A 20,150-nucleotide genomic window follows, 5' to 3' on the forward strand; every position below is an offset into this window, starting at 1 on the left:
AGAACAAATATTTTGCTTTAGAATTCGGTAACATTCTAAAACTTCATTTAAATTTAAAGACAAAAGAAAAAAGAAGAAGAAATATTTCTATTACCTCTAGTATAATCTCAGCAATATGAAATTGGAACCATAAAAAACAAGTGAACCTCAGAAAATGAGCACATTATATTTACAGCAAACACAGCTCAATGAGAATAAATCATAGAGTGTAGAAGTTCCAGTTTTATTTCCGTAAACCCTGTATGGGTGCTCCTTTACCCCGTGCCCGCGCAGGTGTGGCTCTCAGGCTCGTGCCAGTTACCCCTCCCCCCAGCGAAAAAACTACAAACCCAGGCTGCGCGCTCCCGTGAAGTAATTCATTGTATCAGTTCTAGACGGGAGCTTGCAGCAAGCGAATCGCCTGGTCGGCAGAGCAACTCCACTCCGGGACACATTGAAAAACCCAACTGCTTACTACATAAACTGCAGGTAAACTACTTTCTGTATTACCAGACCGATGTGACGCAATTCCTTTTCGTTTTTTGGAGTTTGTTTGCTGACGATGTTATTTTAAAAGTTACCAGAAGCTCGGAGAGGCCCTGGTATCAAAGCTAGAAGCTAGCGAGGTAAGGGTATGCTAAGTTAGCTTCATTCCTAACCGACCTCAATTTCTGCGCTGCTTCCGCAGTTGCCAGTCAGTTGTGCTGAGGGGGAGAAATTTCTGTTACTGCTGTTGAAAATTCTGTCGCCGAAACAGTTTGTCAGAACTACATCGTGTACGACTAGGAAACTTGTTGGAATCGGAGAAACTGAACTGTTAAAGCTGACCCGTATCAGCGTTTGTGATTCAGCCGCAGTCAAACAATGAGACTCTTCACTTGACTTGCCTCCACTGAACAGGCGGCTTCCCAACGGCTCGGCGGCACAAAACGCTGCTGCTGCTTTAACATTATGAAGAAGTGGATATTACCACCTCGGGCTTAACGCTGTACAGATCAAATGAGCGACAAATGTACCAACTTGAAACAAATTTTCTGTACTTTGTTCTTTTGTGTGTGTCATTAAGGGCACCAAGCCTCTACCTTGAGTATATGAAGTTTAACCTTTCCTAATGTGGTGTTTGATACTCTGGAGGAGTCACACGTACATGTGTGGCTTGGTGTTCAGTTTGCGTTGGGGCCACCCACCCATTCTTCCACTGCGGACACACTGGCCATCTGTTGCCTCTGTGATGACGCCATCTTTCTGGTGACCCACCCAGTAGCGAGCAGGTTTAAAAACAATGTTTGACTTAGCAATGGGAGCTCTCACAGGGGAGACTACAACTTTTCTCGCTAGTTGGCAAGTGAACCACACGTAGCGTCAAGCTAGTTTTATAATCAGCAGTACACGTGGAAACATATTAGAAACCCAGTTACCAACAGGAGTACTGGATGCTGGCACATCATTTATCACCACACATTCTGTAATAGGTAAAACAGTGAATAGTGTGATACAACTTTTTGTGGATTTGTTTAGATTATGTAGTCAATCAGGTGTACACATGTATGGTTAGAAGTCACGTGTTTTCCCCCCAAAAGTAAAGAAAATATTTTATCACCTCTATACACTTTGGTTGAAGCCACTCACCTAATGTGATTAACAGTTGTTCGAGCAGAACACCAGACTATGACAAATCTTTAAGAGACTGCTCTCATTAATTGGAGTGTTTTGCCTCTGTGATATAGCATGGTGCATCAGAACACCCCACAGCTCCATTTGCTGCACCTCAGGCCTGACAAGGGTGGAGTCATGCTTTATTGCAGGTTTTACACGCTGTCTGTCACCCTTGAAACCATCAGCTGAATGGTATCCTCTCTCTCTCTCTCTCACCACTGCTGTAATAGATAGGGACGACTGTGACTCGACTGATAATCAAGTACAGAAAATGTCTACTAGATACACCCAGGTTGAAAAATCAACCATATGGTCTTTTTTTTTCCAATTCATGTCTTTATAATTTATTAAGATGACAAAGGCAAGTGTAACATTAGCAGTAATACCTAGGTTAGATTAATCTCCTTAAGTTTGTGGTAGGGCTGAATGCATTTCGAAAATAATCTAATTGCGATTTATTTGGACTAATATTTCGATTGCGATTTAACATGCAATTTTTATTTATTTATTTATTTAATTTTTTAAATGTATTTATTTATTTTTATTATAAATATATATATATATATATATATATATATATATATATATATATATATATATATATATATATATTTTTTTTTTTTTTTGGGGGGGGGTCTCTTTCGCATTATTTGCTAAAAACAATTAATAAATAATTCTATATCATTCCATAGTATGAAGGCCAGGCCTACATGTTATGATGACATGAAACAGATTGAAGCATGAATTGATACGAATAATATATCTTCATTTAACCATCATGATCACAGAAGAATATTGACGGACTGATTTAACTTCAAGCCTTGTAGACATGCAATATTTTTGCCAAAAAAAACCCCCAGCATTTTGATTTTTGCTTGTTTCAAGGGAGAAGGAACACAAGTTACTTTGTCCCCTCCAGGTCTGTGTACATGGTATTTTTTTTAAGTTTTATTTTTTTAAATTGCAGACTCTGCCATTTGAAAATTTCACTCTGTTACATTGCGATGTCGGTTTAAATTCGACTAATTGCTCAGCCCTTTTGTTTGTGGGCAGGTTTTGTTACTCTTTCTGAATTAGTGTTTGAATAAGACAGGTAATTTTCAACTAACAGCATACACACTTGCCCAGTACAACAAAATCCATGTTATCATTACAAATGAAATATTTTAAATATAGTTTGAGGTCATATTTATTATACAGCCTATTAGCAACATACAGCGGAGTAGCCCTTCAGCGCCATCTACCACAGTGGAGGGGCAGAAGTCATATTTTACTTCTAACTCAGCTAAAAATACATTTTTAAAAGTAGAATTAAATACCACTTTATCCAGACTGATGCTCGTACATAGAGGTAGAAGAAAAAAATATATACAGGATATATAAGGATTTTTTGTTTGACAATATCAAAATCGTGATTCTTTGTCAACAAAAAAACCCAAAACTTTTTTTTTCCCCAATTCAAATTCTTCATTTCAGTCTTTGTTTTTAAACTGGATTTGAAAAAAGTTACTGCATATATCCAGCAGAGTGTGAAATGTTTCTCTCTGACTCACGTGATGTGCATTTTATGGGAAAATATGGCTCCTGATATAGTCTGTAGACATTATCATCATTTAGCTTTTTCACATGGTCTGGTGTTAAAAAAGCAAACCAAAAATTGTAAATATTTAAGAATCACAATTTTAATCAAATCAGTACCACACATCAGAGTCCTGCACGGGTCCAGTTTTCAAGATCTGCCCCGCCCCGACCCGGGGACGTACAAACCTGCACCGGAACCGCACACCTGCGCATCAGCCCGGTTAGTACCGCAACCCAGTCCGACCCTTTGAAACACGACCCGCAGCCCAACCCTTAACCTTATTTAAAGTAATCATTTTGGGTCATATTGTCTGAAAATTGAACAGTAAATCGCCATAGTTCAGATGCCAGTGAGTAAACAACGCACCTGAAAGAAGCAACTCTTCCAACAAAAGCCTGACTTCAGCTCCATCATCAACCCTCTGTGATCTTCTCACATACAACTGTAAAATCACCTGTTTTTTACCTTTAATGCTTTTAAACTTTTAATCCCTTAAAAGGACCTTTACATGTGTAATAGTAGACTTACTTTCTGTCTAGACTTAAGCGACGCTCAGCAGGTACGAGCCGTGATCATGTCACAACCATGGATGTATTATAAGACCTGAATAGCGTGGCTCAGCCTTCCACCATGTTTTGGATTTGAGGCCAGAATATCCCCCATCAGGGCGCTGCCATTGAGCCCAGCCACATGAGGTCCATGTATTTTTACAGTCTATATGGTCACAGCCTTACAACCAGCTTACAACTTAAGTTTTTATTCTATTGTATTTTATATTTATTTTGATGTGTCAAACTAAAACCCTACCTGCATGTTATTTTTTCCACCCAAATCCGAACCCGGGGAAAAAAAAACTTTTTAAAAACCACCCGCAAATCAGCTGTTTGTGCGGGTACACGACAGGTACCTGACCTTGTGCAGGACTCTGCCCCACATAAGAGAATCAAATCCCAAGAATAGCATATCACCCCAGCCCTACCAGTATGGGTACTCCCTTCTGAGTACTCACCAATACCGATACTGCTAGTACTTATGGTACATTTAAGTTCACAGTGACAGATCATTTAGATCAAAGACAGCACAGCCACTCTGCCATTAAGTGCAAAATAAAACACAAACAACTCTTAAGTTAAAAAAAAAAAAAGTGCAAAATAAAACTAACAGCTTTCAGAGTTTGTGTGTTTTTTTCAATAAAGTGAAGTACAAAATAAAACAGTTTTACTGTTAACCCTCCCTGGTTAATTCATGTTGTCTAAACAGGAACCAATGCACATTTGCCATGGTGTCAAACTGCAGCAAGTAGCGCCAACTACTGGCAAGGAGAACTTGCTTGACGTAAGATTTTATTTACCAGGAGTATGGGCTGTGGGTATCAGCAGTATGGATACCTTGAAAAAAGGCTGGTATCAGCCCAATACCTGGTACTGATACCAGTGCTCGCCCATCCCTAAAAAATGTGTTAAAAAGCAATTGTTGCTTTTATTCTCACTCTCTGTATTGAGGCTTTAGAGCTGACTTTAATCAGTTGGTATCTGTTCAGATTGGATCTCTGTTCCAATTTGTCTGAAGGTCAGAGGTGTCAGTGCTTTGATTATCAATATAGTCAGCGTGGTGGCTTTTGGATGTTGGATCCTCCACAAGCCCATTCAGTAGCTGTCATCCTTCACCACACTGATCACTACAACCAGCTAAAAAGCATCAGGTTGCATCCATGTAGGGTTTATCATCTTTGTGTGCTTTTTCCTCAGTTTTTGTGTTTCATGAGGAGGGTTAAAATAATCGCGTTCTGTTCTGTTCCAAACCCAACCACCCACAGAAACACATGGATGGTGGCAAAAGATGACACCTGCCAAGTTTCTGTCAGAAACTGAAATATTAATCAGCCAGCAGTCAGTCAACCGTCCGTAAGCTGGGGCTAATTTTCCACGCTAAAGGCTGCGTGGGGTATTTCCAGGCATGAACACACACACGCACATACACACACAGCCTTTTAGGTGCAACTGTTGCCTGTGTGGGGTTTTCTAAAGGCCAGGCTGATGAATCATCAAGCACACAGTTACCATTTTAATAATCCATTTACAGCTGTGTCATTCAAGGAAACAATGCATCATGAAAAGTGTTCATGTCAACATTCAGTGATCATCAGAAACACCACAGATCACTGTGATGTAATTCAACACTTAAGGTAGATCCCTGCTAAAATAAACTTCCAAAGTGTCTTCTTTAAAATATGATTTGCAGATTTATTTGAGCATCTGGATATTCTGATGGATCTGCTTCGTAAATTCCAAGCAGTTTTCTGGAAAGCACAGTAACTGTGTGTCACATGTAAATGAAACCTTCTTACCAGTCTTTCTCAAAGGAATGCTTCCTTTACTTTTCACTGTTTGAGTCTCTGTTGAAGTGATCCTGTTAGCTAAAACCCATGGCTTCTCTCATCCATTGTTTGTCCTTCTCTAAATTTCATTTCATGGTTTCTTTTTGGCTCAAATGCAGCAATCTGTTCATGGATCTGCACATGGAGCCTGGTCCAACTTTGGGTTGTGTTTGATTATCACTATGCTCTGTGTTTTGGCCATAAAAATGTGCTGTACAACCGACCACTTGGATGCATGGTGAAGATGCAGTTCCAGCTATGAGTAAGAATTAACGGAAATGATCAGAGATTTAGAGAAGCCCTACAAAACACATTCTACTTCTGATATTTGATCATTAAAGTGGTGTAAAGTGTAACGGTTGATAATTCTAGGATTTGATGAAATGTAGATGCTCCTTATAGAATTAGTGGTTTTTGTTGTCTAAAAGATAAAAATTGCCAATAAATTAACATTAAAGGAATCTTGATTCCCGTAAAGATGCAGGCGTGTGAAGTTGCCCAGACTCAAAATTTAACCAATAGGTTGGTTGAGTTAGTCTTTCAAAAGTGATTATCAGGTCAAAATGATTGTTGTAGGATGCTAAGCCTTGTGTTTTTCACCAAGTGGTTAAGTTCAGTTAGGCTCTTCTCGGTATGTTACACATTTGGTGCCATTTTCATTGACTAATCCTGAGACAGGTCTTCAAATTACAGACCTGCACCGTCCCACTAGGCCTGTCACGAGACAATAATTTTCCAAAATATTATTGCCGATAAACGATATTATTGTCAATATTATTTTGATTTTTTTCCCCCATTTTTTCATTGATGTAATTATGATAAATGGGATAATAAAGTGAGTACACCATATCAAAGCAAGAAACGTTAATTTCTTAAGAGTATTTAACTGTAATTAAAAGGTCAGGATCTTTTAAATGAAATAAATTAAACAAAAAATATAATTAATTTAACAAACAAGAAAGAGAAAAAAATACAATGAAAATGAAATGGACTCTTTTAGAAAAAAATACATGTCAATGAAAATAATTAATACTAATCAAAAACAATAAAACATAGACCCTGTCTCTAAAGAAAAAACAAAACTCCAAAAAAACAAAAAAAAAAACAATAAAAACTCTAGCCTAAATAAAAGGGAGTTTATACAGTTCCTGAATTGTTTGTAACATGTACTTTTTCCCAGTCAATCCGTACTGTCTGTCAAACATTTTGAACATTTCTGGCTTTCAACCGTATTGAAGGGCTGCATTTCTTTGGCAATGTATCTATCTTTGAGCACCCACCATTTGGCTCTTTTATTTCTATTTACTTTACAGACCAAAAGCCTCAGTAAGAGCGGATTGTCAAAGAACAAGGCTCCGCTGCACCTCCCCTTCTTCTTCTTCTTCGTTGCCACTATTTTCAAACAAATGCAACATATCAGCTCGTTGGTTTTCATGAGCTCACGCTTTGTTCATTCTGATAAAAAACAAAATATTCCCACACTGGGACTGTGGCAGGCGGCTTAAGAACTGTATCTTTGGTGCCATCACTCATGTTAGCGTGTGTTTCCTCCTTACCCCTCCGGACGCTCGCTTAAGCTCTCTCTGTGTGTACGCGCGAGAAGCCCCGTCTTCACCCCAAAGATCGCATTTTTGACAGATGCTCACTCCGCTATGAATCCGCTATAAAACCTATGCACCCCGATGTTAGGAAAGATGGAAATAGTGAGCCATCTTCTCATTCAGTCTCTTTGGTGGAAAGAGAGGAGGAAAACAAACATGCACGTGTCAGTTTATCGAAGCTGGCAAACTTACCGAGGACGTTTTTATTTTAATTGATTCATTGATTATCGTGACAGGCCTACACACCTGCTCCATAAGAACACCTGTGTATGAATTATTTAGCCACCCTCATGGCTTCAACACATTCAACGTGTCACAAACATGGCTGCAGTCTGCCGGCTTCCCTGGAGCGGTGAATCAGAGTGGGTTTATCCAGGGTCAGATGACCTGGTCTGCAACTATTGACCACTCAGCTAATCATTATTGGACTGCTGTAACAATCCCATCAGTGTGTGCAGTCTGTTTCCACCATCCCATGTTTCCCCGCTCTTATGAAATAAGAGAGAAAGCCAGTTCAGAGTTTGGACTGCTAATGGAGATTTTTCTGTTGTTTTGCTTTTTTGATGCGCTCATTGCGTTTTGTCTGACTAACGTGCCAGTAAAATGTTTCCAACACCAGCCTGGATTCAGAGACCGATGCCATCATGGTTCCTACAAACCTCACTTGCATTACTGCTTTATTCTTGGAAGTGTCTCAGCAACAAAAGGGGCCAAATAGCTGATAACCCATTTCATCGTCTGGTCAGAGGTTTCAAATATTCACAGAGCACCCACCCACCTTCAGGCTACAGCTGCCCCCATTTTTGTCTTTTCTTTTTTCCTCCAGTTATGGAGGGAACGGTCTAATCTTTTCTGACACCGCTGTCCTACTTAGAGTATTCATCTACCGTTTATTGGACGCCTGCTGCACCTCATACTGCATGAGTGCATTTCAGGGTCAGAAAGTAACAAGGCTGAGGGCAAGAAGGCGGTGGAATCAGGAGGTAATTTTGTCAGTGAGCAATCATTGACAAAAAAAACCCCATTAGAATCCTGTTGTGTGTTAAAATGTCGGTGAATGCCCAGAGGATCAGAGCAGGTATCTTTTGAGGAAACGTGGCGGAGAAATGTGCTGTGCTGTTTAGAAAAAGCCCAGAAAAGGAATGATTTTGCTGCTTGGAGCTGAGGAAAATGTACACAGTTTACACTTGCTGAAGATGCAAGTTGTATACAAAGTGCTGCATGGACAAAAACAGCAAAGGACCCAAGGGGGAGGAAAGAGAACTGTCCGGACCAGAGACAGTTTTCTTATCAGGCCTTTGCAAGACGAACGAAATTTTGTTGCTTAAATTCTCAGAGAGGAGATGTTTTAGATTTAGATGTTTCCTTTGCATGTGGAATAGGAAATCTCTATTTTTCCAGTTTTATGGTTTGATAGCACTCTGTTTCTGGTTAACTGTGACCACCACTTTGTTTATTTCAGTGGACCATTAAAGAGAACAATAAGCACTTGTTAATGTCGCCAGTCAAACAAAATAAAAATACATCCTTGGAGTTCCTGTTTGTACCTTCTGTCTGAGAAAGACGCCGATCATGTCCCAATATGGAGTGATCCAAGCAGCTGTCAGTCAGTGACACAAGCTACAAAACGACACTCATTTACCCCAACTTCCCCTTCCTCTGTTAGGCAAGTGTTTCTCCCACATCCACACTAAAACTTCTTTATGGTCTCCAGTGTCACACATTACTGGAACCAGAGCTTAATTTGACTTCCTGGAAGCTTGTGTCTCATAAAACTGCTATAATGATACCTGAATGTTAAAACTTAAGGTCTCCCCTCTAAATTATGATGTGGTTTCCACATTCGTCCCTTCAGACTATGTGTTTCCCAAACTTCTCAGCGTGCAACCCCCAAAATAGCAATGCTTGAGACCAGTGACCCCTTGCTGTGGGAACACACTGATAGACCAATCCAAAAACAGACAGAAAACTGCAAGCTACTTAATTTAGCCTACCAGTTAAAAATTATATGACCTTCATGTACATACTGCTGTTTCCTAAATTAATCTGCTGAGGGTTAGAGTTAAGGTAGGGTTATATCTGAAAGTATTTTCTGTTTGAATGGTTTTATGCAACATAGAAGTCTTACTTTTAAAGATTTTTAATATAAAGAATAAAACATAGAATTGTAAGTAGTTTAGAAAACACACACACACACACACACACACACACACACACACACACACACACACACACACACACACACTCTGAAAACCACTGCACTAGACCACTTTTTAGTCAAGGTCTCCAGAACTGCAGATTCCATTCATCATGTCTCAACCCCTCTGCGAGTCTCTGAACCTCGGATTAAAGACGTCCTCCTCCAGCTCTGTGGTCAGTGTGTGAAATGTAGTGTTGCAGTTTGCACCAGTGGTCTGCGAATTGACTTATCAGGCACTCATCAAACAGTGTTTAAGCTAGTACTCACTCAGACCTGGACTGTTTGGTCCACTTAAAACCGACCAGGGTTTGTTTCCCACTAGTGTGGACTTGTCATGCAGGTGTGAATAGACACAAACGAACCCTGGTGCTGACCAAACAACTGGACCGAGACCCACTTTTTGAGGTGGTCTCGGTCCGCTTCCAAACAAACTCTGGTGGGTTCGTGGTTCTCCGGTGCAGGTCTGAATACAAACCAAGGTCCATCTGAACTAACTACAGGATACATGCTCCTTTTTGGCCTGTAAAGCCACCGTAACCTAACCGTCTTTGGTTCATACCTGATCCTCCGTCTTCTGTTTAGCCAAGCTGTTGCTAGCATGTTGTGGGTCAGGACACACAGAGCATAGTGTCTCGTTGCTGCGCGCATTTGTCTTCGCTGTTCCAAAATTTGAAACAATGTTGTTAAGCCTGCTTTGAAGGAGCTGCTCTTGAAACTGAAAATGATTTTGCAGCTTTAATAAGAGCACAAACACACACGTTTACCTCCATTTCTGGGTCTGTATTCTGTGTGCTGCCTTTGTCAGTACTGTCCAATGAGAGCACTGATCGTCACACATGTGGATGTGTTTACAGAATATAGTCCACTTGCAAAAAGTACAATCTGAATACGAACCGCACCAAATGAAAAAAAATAAAGTCCGCTTTTGGTTCGGACCAAACAAGTGGACCAAAGGACTTTTCTGGTCCTGAATACAGCGTTTAAAGCTCTCTGTCTGTATATTTGAGTTGTAACCCAGTAAGATTTTGGACGGGATAGGTTTTCTGTCCTTCACTTATCGATCACAAATAAAGATGCAAAGTCACGTTTATTACCTCTGCCAAGGTTATATTTTTGGGAGAGTTTGTCTGTTTGTCTGTTAACAACATAACTCAAAAACCAACATACAGATCTTGATGAAATTTTCAGGAAATGTTCAAAATGGGATAAGGAAGAAGTGAATAAATTTTGGAGGTGATCTGGATCACCGTCTGGATCCAGGACTTTCTAAAGGATTCTTTATCATTGTGAGATAGGGCTGTTTTCACCATATGTGTATATAACTCCACCGTAAATGATCAGATATCTTTGCAAAACAATGAAAGACAAGGTCACCATGATTTTTGATAGATGTAAAAGCAAGATCCAGATCCCAGCATTATTCTGGATACTAAGATCTGGAATATGAAATATGTAACGGGTCATCATAATTTTCAACACTGTCAGGAAATAAATTATCATACAAACCTGCAACTAACACCAAATTGTAGCAGACAGTCTGCTGAAAGGGAGTATAACATTAAAGTAGGACTAAAGCGTTGGTGATAATCACATTGTGCTTGGTGGAGGTCTGTGCCCTTTGAGTGCTTTTCTTGTTTATTTCTGTGTTGCTGATTATAACATCTGTCCTCTTCCACCTCCAGGGATGGCAGCCATCCGTAAAAAGTTGGTGATCGTCGGGGATGGAGCTTGTGGAAAGACCTGTCTTCTGATCGTGTTCAGCAAAGACCAGTTCCCTGAGGTGTACGTCCCCACTGTGTTCGAGAACTACGTTGCTGACATCGAGGTGGATAGCAAACAGGTGAGGCGACGGCACCACTGATCCATCCTTGTCATGTCTGAGTGGTGCTTCAGGGTCGTAAGCTGACAGTAGTACCTTGTTGCCCACTGCAGAATCACTCTGATGAAATCTGTGGATTCAAACTTCACAGTGATTCTGCAACTTTTCCTGACTCTTTTCAGTAATCCCCTCTACTTGTCTAAATGTTGCAACATGTCCTTGCCTTTTCAGTCCCAGCAGTAGTTTCTGTGCCGGTATCAGGGCTAATTTTGTTCCCTGGTGCTTAATCATGCTCAACGCTTTAATTCTACCTCCAGGGCCAAGTGAGCAAGTGTTGGTAGAGCTGCACTGCTCCGTTTTCACATCTTCCCTGTTGTGACGCAGTCATCTGCTAAGCCTGTTATTTCTCTGCAGAATGCTTTTTTCAGGGCTTAGTCAGAGACCATCACATGAAATGTCAAAATCTCTCTGCTTGTTTCTTCTTTAAGTGCTTGAATGTGTATTTCACCAGGAAAACAGCCGTTCACGGTGCTCACTCACTCTTACCAGAGATCCAGCCGTTGGTTTGAACTCTGAAACAGAGCATCCTACATTTCCTTAAAGATCTGCCCTTGTGTGTGTGTGTGAGTGGGGGGGGTGTATTGTAGATTTATAAAAGCTTGCCGTCGCTCAGAAATACGAAGGATGTTTGACTCATCAGGCCTTTTGTTTGTGATGTACTGTATTAGTGCCATTCTGGATAACTGCAGCAGCTCATCAGTCATAAACCCTCACGACCTCATTCCAGCTTAATGGGATTCTGGGACCTCACGTCTTTATTGGCTGGTTGATTTCCAGCCCTCTGCGCTGCTGAGGAGGACTCCAGCTGCTTTTTATCAAGAGTCACACTTTTCTGAACGTCTTGGTCTACTTTCCTTTCCCTATTTAGCTTTTCTGTCTACTTAGAGATGGTTTTTATGGGTCAGTGTTGGATTTTATACCATAGAGCTGGAGTAGGGCTGGGTGATTACTCGAAATGTGAACCAAAACCAACACTTAGAGCTTCTAACCAACCCAAAAAACTGCCTTATCAGTTATCTCCCCCCACGACAGGCAGCCAGGTTTTGCAAAGTGTGACAGCTGCCAAAAATCCAGTAGAAGAAGTAGTAGTCACTTGACACTGTCCCAGACTGTGAGCTAAGAGCAGACTGTTAAGATGCATGTTAACAGTTTCGTCAGACCAGAGTAGGGATGGGTACTGAATTAGGTACCGCCCGAATTTTTTCAAAGTACCTGGTACCGATTTATGTAAAATCATAAGATACCATATATAGGTACCAAAATGCATCCCTGTGACTGTGAGAGAGTGGAAGAAAGGGTGATTTTCCATGCTGTAAGTGAACACAGCATTACAAGGTTACATACTGAAGAATAAATATGTTAAATTAAAAAGTTTACATTTTATTATTTAACAAATTGATATTTTTTGCCACATACACACAAAAGTATTGAAAATTGGTACCGTTGAGTACCGGTACTGATTGCCAGGTACCAGGAATCGGTACCGTATCGTTTCAAATGTGAAAGGTACCCATCCCTAGACCAGAGACAGAGTGCACATAGCTTGATCGACACACGCAGATATAAAGTAACTGCTACTAGACAGCAGTTGGGTTAGAAAGGTCTGGAAGAGAAGTGTTATAGAGGACAACTCAAACACCAAGCACTTATACCCTACAGGAATTCAGTGTCAGTAGTTCGGACACACTTTGGCCCCATTTCCACCAAGTGGTTCAATTTCGGTTTATCGGCATGGTATAGCTCTCCATCCGTGGTCTTTCCATTGTCTAGAACCAAGACCGGTCCTCAAATTACCAACCTGTACCGTCACGGTTTTTGGTATCCTTCTGTTGGAGTGCCAGACATACTGATCCAACCCCAGCAGGTGGAGCTAAAAACACTGCAGTCTATTGATTGGTCGAGGGAACCGTCACTTATCGTCCAAAAGCGGCTGCTGTGTTTTTCCTGGCGGGACACAGTCTTCTCTGAAACAAACTTTGATTGGTCTTTGTAACAATGAGCCAGATGCCAGTCACAAAGAAGACGAATGGCTGAATGTCTTCTGTTGTTGCTCTTTGTTTACTGTCGTGTTTTTCTTTTCCGTTGGATAGATTAGGGGGTATGCTCTGTAGTGCTGCTATGTCATCACGCTCGTACGTGGCTACAGGCATCCAGCTTACACACCACCTACTGTGAAGGGCACGGTTGGCTGTGGAAATACAAACAGATCAGGCTTTACTGATCCAACCCATACCAAACTGTACTGGCTCATAGCTGACTGCTAGGTGGAAACGGAGCTTAAAGTGATACTTTGGGATGGAACAAGTTGGGTCCTTTCACAAGGTTTAAGGCAGAAATTACCCCTACAGCAATGTCAGTGTCTCTTCGTCCTGGCAGACTACCTGCGTTTGTTTATATCTGGCACACCGCGCGCGGACTGATACACTAAGCAGCGAGTGCCTCGTAGCCAGCTGTGGCTCTGCAGCGGAGGTGGTGCCATTTTACGACACAATGAGAACTAGAGCCTTATTTAGCAGTGTTTTTGTGTGAAAGTAACGTGCTGAAAATTCTCTAAATAAAGAGTGAATGCAGACCCATATCAGATTTTTTTGGTGGGAGTTCGCTTATTTGTGTTTTTGGTCAAGTAAAATATGGCCCCGTCTGGGTGCAGAGGAAACCGGCAGATGAGCAGGGAGGGGGTGTTTGGTGCGTGCGCTCTGGGCTTCTGCTGCACAAAAACACTGCTGTAGGGGTAATTTCTGCCCTAAACCTTGTGATAGGACCCAACTTGTTCCATCCCGGAGTATCACTTTAAGGACAACAATAAAGATGATGTCAGCTAAAAAGTGGTGAAGTACCTTTCACACAAGGTAAAATTATCTTCTGCATTAAACAGCAGTATTACAACTATTTATTTTGCTGGCGAGAAATATACAATTTTTATTTTCTCCTTTTCAGGACAGTTTTTTTTTTTTATTCCTCTTCTCAAAACATTTCCACTCAAGCTGATGTGTATTGTCAGTTCCATTGTTTCAATAAAGAACCCTTAATTATTCATCTGTAGATGTTCATTTCAATTACTTGTTTCAAAATGATCCAAATATTTACAGAATAAACTGAGTTGAGAGCAGGATAAAGTAGGTTTAATTAATCGTGGTTTCGATTTTTGCTGTAGTTCATGTTGTCCTGGGGAAATCCTTACAAATAAAGACACTGATCAAAAGCATTTTGAAGTTATCACTTCTGTGTTAATTTTCTCATTTTAAATTGTGGAATATGATCTGGCAAATGTATAGAAATGAGACTTTCCTAAAGTCGTCACAGGGCCTTTAAAGTGAAACAGACATGGTGTTTTTACTTCTCCTCCATCTTGGTTTCTCTTCCTCTTCTCTTTCTTTTTGTTTCCCTATTTGTGCATACTCCTTTGTCCTTCTCCCTGCCTTCTCTTACCACAATGCATGTCTGTGTGTGTGTGTGTGTTTGTCAGGTGGAGCTGGCTCTGTGGGATACTGCGGGTCAGGAAGACTACGACAGGCTGAGGCCTCTCTCCTATCCAGACACTGATGTCATCCTCATGTGCTTCTCTATAGACAGCCCTGACAGCTTGGGTGAGTAAAACCACGCAGACAGACACAACCATGGACAGACAAACACATTTACGCATGACACAAAGCAACACATCACCGGCTCTGCTCTGAATATAAAAAGAAGGGGGAGTGTGTCAGAGTTATTCTCGGGCCTGCAGATTGTTTCTTCATCCTGTTGGGACTCTTGATACCATTTGCACAGGAAATGCTTACCCTACAGTTCACACATAACCACACATTGGCAGATTACAAGTTAAGTCACGGCACAAGAATGCGATAGAATGACAAACCATGCTCACACTGATGAAGAACAGCATTTCTCTGGTCATATGGAAACAGGGGGATGAAAGGTCCACGTTATTCAAGAGATAAAGTAAAAGACAAACGCTGGTTATAACTTGACTCCTCAGACATTACATTTCTGCTTAAAGCAGAGTTTTTGCTGACTGAGCAAGACTTTATCATGCCACGCTGAGCAGTGCTTCTTTGTGTTTCTTCTTTTGTTCACACACAGAATTATCTCTTTACAGCTTCACTTTTTCTGTTTAAGTGCTTTCAAAATGTTAACCTCATCAAAACGCTGACACTGTTGAATAATTTAAAGACAAAGGTCAATTCTGCACCATCAAGAGGCTTTAAAGCAATCCACCTATTGTAGGTTTTCTGTTGGAGTTGGTCTGCTTTTCAAGGAGTTATGAATGATTATTTAGTTCTATCATGTTATTAGCGCTTCCTGTTTGTCTGTTTGAGTGAGACCTACGCAGAGTGAACAGCTTCATCTTACCACACCACAACTCACAACAAGAATGGGCTAAACCTGTGAAAGTTTAGAAATGCTGGTTCTATAATTATCCTGACCGTTTTACTTCCCGTCCCTTCCCCTCACAGCTAACATATTCACTTCATTGAATCTGGCTTGATGACTGTGAACCTCCCCTAACTCTCCTCCTTTGGTCCCTCACAGAAAACATTCCAGAGAAGTGGACCCCGGAGGTCAAACACTTCTGTCCCAACGTTCCCATCATCCTGGTAGGAAACAAGAAAGACCTGCGTAACGACGAGCACACACGCAGAGAGCTCGCCAAGATGAAGCAGGTAACTTGATTTTCCTTCTGCTCATCTTAAGTTACATTAGAGGAAAATTACTGCACTTATTTGTTTGAAGTTAACATTTTAGGAGTGTATCTGTCGGGACTGTTAGCTGTAAGGATGTAGCTTCTACAAGGTTACCTCAGCGAGTGGTTAATTAAATCTGAAAATATACTTTTGGATTGACCAGTTCATGAAACATTTAACTCTAATTTAGAGCTGAAACGATTCCTAGGATGATTCGAGGTACTCGATTACAAAAATTACTCGAGTAATTTTCTCCGCCTCGAGGAATCGTTTAATTTTATAAAAGATCAAAGAGTGGTATTTCAAATAGAGCTGAGGCCGTATTAAGACAGTTTTCAGACCCCTCAAGCTACCTCTTATACAAAATAGCAGCTAGCACCAAATCTAGCTTCTTTTCTGGAGTTTGGAGACTAATGGGTCATTTTACAAAACGGGTGCCATTTGGGTCTGTTGGTACCACAGGTCAACCACACTGCTTTTATTTGTGTTATCCTGGTCTGAGGGAGCCTCTTTTTTTAATGGGGGGGGGGGGGGGGGGGGGGGGGTGATGGAGTTGAATAACCTGCTGGATATAAAATTCAGTTTATGAACTTAAACTTATACTTGATTCAAAAAATTTAGTAATAAATTGCATTTAAGGAATATATAATATACATTTTTAAGCTTGCGCACCCCCTGGAGTGCCCTCTTGTACCCCCAGGGGTAAGTGTACCCCCATTTCAGACCCACTGACCTGGATGATGTGATTGCCGTCGGACTGTGGTTTGATTTGGCAGAACTCGACATAAAGACGAAGTTTCTGTGTTACTGTACATCTGTACCTACCCCTCTTGTTTCTCTTTCATTTCGTAAGAGTGTATGACTTCAGGCATTTGGACTGGAAGGTTGTGTTGTTGTAGTGCACGGAAATGTATGACTAGACTAAGGAGCATTTAGTTTTACAAGTAAAGATCACAACATTTAAGGGCTGGTTAGCTCTTGGACTCCTGAGGGTTTGCAGTAATGAATGTGTTGCTGATTGTGTTTCTAACCAAGTTCCCGGTTGTCGCTTCACCCAACAGGAACCAGTGAAGCAGGAGGAAGGCCGGGACATGGCTGGCCGCATCGCAGCGTTTGGATACATGGAGTGCTCTGCTAAGACCAAGGATGGCGTGCGGGAGGTGTTCGAGATGGCCACCAGGGCGGCACTGCAGGCCCGCCGCGGCAAGAAGAGCAATAAATGTGTACTGCTGTAGAGTGGCCGCCACATTCGGACTGTTTTCACCCCGGGCGACTTCACCCGGGAGCTTGGGAGGGACAGGGAAAACCTAGATGGGGTAGGGAGGGAGGGGGAGAAAAAAAAGTGCAGTACATGACTACCGCTGTAAAATGGCTGTTTGTTGGACTGAATTTACCCTGGGACTTGGATTTGGGAAGCTTTGATGGAGATGGATGGACAGGTGGAGAAGTTGAGGAGGGAGCACAGTACATGACTACCGCTACAAACCATCGGACTCTTTACCTGTGGTTTTCCATAAGGGTGGAGAAGTTACACCAGCCACCAGCCAAACGCTGGTACATTTAGTCTTTTTCAACAAACCACTTACACTAATGAGATCATGATGAGATCCTGTGGTCCGGTCCATAAATCTAGCTGACATGTAAAAGTGATTGTAGGTGATTTATGGGATTTCTAGTGACTGTCGGTGTGAAAAACATAAAAGGTTTAGTTTTCTGGTGAAATTAACTCATGGAAAGATGGAAACAGACAGCACAGTTAATGAGAACCACGGTGAACAGCCCTCAGAGAGCTGTTTACCGTCTCCAGGTGTGTCCTGGTCTAGGGCTACATGTTATGCAGGTAGACAGTTAGGATCTGAAGGATGATGTGCAGTGGTGTGCGTGTGTGTGACACTGATGAGACTGTATTCATCAAACCAGGGCAGTTTACAAAGTTTTGCACATTCAGCTCACTTGTTTCATGCTGTAGTTACCTGGACAGGTTATCTGAGCAGACCCTTAAATAGACAAATCACCAATGAACCATCTGACTCTCGTGGTGCTCTCAGCAGAATTGAGTTTGAGCAACTTGCTGCTAATTTAACCTCCAAAAAAAAAAAAAAAAGTGATTTCCTAAAGTTTGATCAGTGATTGTTGATGCAGTCAGGGAGTCGAATTAATGGTCACATGCCATCACGTGCTCGGGCCATTTGTTTGGTATTACCAGAGAAGAGTGGAGCTCCGTGCTCACGTGTCCAGCTCAGTCTGTCACCATGGCTAATCCCATGCTTACAGACTCACTGTGACAAACACAGTTACCTGATCCTGAATGTAATATTTGAATTAAAGATTAGCCTTCAAAGCATGTTTTAGAGAAACTTCTTGTGCATTATTCTCTGACCTGTAGTCCTGCTGCTGCTTTAAACACACCACAGCCGTGTTGTAGAGGACACTGAACGCTTCACTTTGATCCTGAAAGCAGCATTGTTGGTTTGTCTACTGCTGGGTGTCGTTAGCTGCTGCCCGATGACTCTTCAACCTGAACATGTTTTTTTTTTTTTTAAGTGGTGTTGGTGAAAGTGGCAGATGAACTGTAGTCCCTCTCAATGACAAAGGTAGCCTCCTGCCCTGCGAAGGACAACCAGAGCTAACTCTGCCCTGGCTCAGCTCCCATCCTTCCCTGTTCCACAGAGCTGACTGCTGGTGCTCATTTCCCCTGGCTTCAGACCAGGAAGAAGAACAAGGAGAGGATTGTGTTTACTTGCGACCAACCTTAAATCTGTGTGTTAAGGACAAACAACGAATACTTCCACTGTGCTGGCGTGTAGAATGATCAGAGCTCATTTTTGAGGCAGGAAGTGCCTGAGATAAACTTGATTTTCAGCTTACATGTCTGCCTTTATTGGTTAACTGTTGGTGTGTGCTGTCAGCTTGGACAGTTAACTGAAAAAGACAAACATAACACGCGTGTCATGGCCTTTACAAACAGTATTCTGTGCACAGAAAGGCCTGGCTTGGCAGGTTTGGCTGCTGGGTAATTCTACAGGCAGAAGGCTGCGACATTTTCAAGCAGAACTAAGAGAACTAACTCACCAGCTCTGTGCTGGAAAAGTTTCTTCTCTCAGTCTTTCTGCTCTGAAAATGCTGAGCCTGGCTGCCTATATTTGGGATAATCCAGCCCTCCCTGACTCCTCAGTGTGTTTCCCTGCCAGGTTCAGGCTCTCCTGACCGTGTGGTACCCTCCTGTTCTTCTTCCTGGCCTGCTGGGAGGAGCCTGTTCCAGAAACCCAGTCTTGTGACGTTGTTTATAAACTTTTTTTCCTGCTTCATTAAAAAAAAAGAAGTCATAAATATGTTGTCTATCAGTATTTAAAATAGGAGGTGGACGATAGGGGACTGCTCATGTGTTGTTGCTTTGGTTTATTCTCATGTGCTTTAACTGAATTTTCTTGATGATTTACTCGTGGGTGTAAGGACCCATCAATCATCACTGCCAAATGCTGTTGTTAGGCAGTCAGGAGAAAGGCTGGCCTCTCGGCTGCCTGTCTAGAACATCACTAGGACCACATGTGCTGGCTCTTTTTCTGTTTGTTTGTTTTGAACACAAACTTGGCTGAAGAGACAAAAAAAGGAAAACATTGTTAGTGTCCTTATTATGTACAAACCAATTTTATTTCTACTTTTAATGTATTTTTTAAAATCCTGATTTGTGAATGCTGAAGCAGTGACCTAAACAAAGGAACAGGAAAACCAAGCTGTATGCAAAGTCTGTAAATATGAAATGTGGGTTTGTTCATACTAGACTATACACACGCACAGGACTGGAAACTGTATTTGTAAACTAGCTTTGGTTTGTGTAATAAATTACTTTCTATAACAATCAGCTGTTTTTTATTATGGAGTATGAACCAATGAATGAATGGAGGTATTGATCAGTTGTTATGTGAGCAGAGCTCTGGATTTCTGTTTTCAGTCAGACCTCACCTGTAACACATTAAAACCTGGTTCAGGCTCCAGTGTGAAGACGCCAGAGCCTACGCCTGAGGTCTGCTCCGCCCTTTTCCAACGCAGATACCCACATGTGGCCTGTATGCACCTCCTGTTCTGTATTTTCTAAAAAAACTTAAATTAATGAATCCTCTGCACATGACATGTCATTCTTGGAAACAGGGTTGCATGCTTGTAGTGCAGTATAATTATACATTTAAATATCTA

At 41.5% G+C, this 20,150-nt stretch overlaps 1 protein-coding gene across 1 annotated transcript; it reads left to right on the plus strand.

Annotated features, from left to right (window-relative positions):
• Nucleotides 1–339: 339 nt before the first annotated feature.
• On the plus strand, nt 340–19,815 carry rhoab (ras homolog gene family, member Ab). Its single transcript, XM_074680794.1, has 5 exons — nt 340–468; nt 11,078–11,235; nt 14,741–14,861; nt 15,805–15,935; nt 17,018–19,815. The coding sequence occupies exons 2-5, from the start codon at nt 11,080–11,082 to the stop codon at nt 17,189–17,191; spliced, it is 582 nt and encodes a 193-aa protein (XP_074536895.1). The 5' UTR covers nt 340–468; nt 11,078–11,079; the 3' UTR covers nt 17,192–19,815.
• The last annotated feature ends 335 nt before the right edge of the window (nt 19,816–20,150 follow it).

The sequence above is a fragment of the Halichoeres trimaculatus genome, unplaced genomic scaffold (genome assembly GCF_033239565.1).
Source record: "Halichoeres trimaculatus isolate MK-OKI-2021-1 unplaced genomic scaffold, fHalTri1.1 fHalTri1_scaffold_11, whole genome shotgun sequence".
Classification (NCBI taxonomy): Eukaryota; Metazoa; Chordata; class Actinopteri; order Labriformes; family Labridae; genus Halichoeres; species Halichoeres trimaculatus.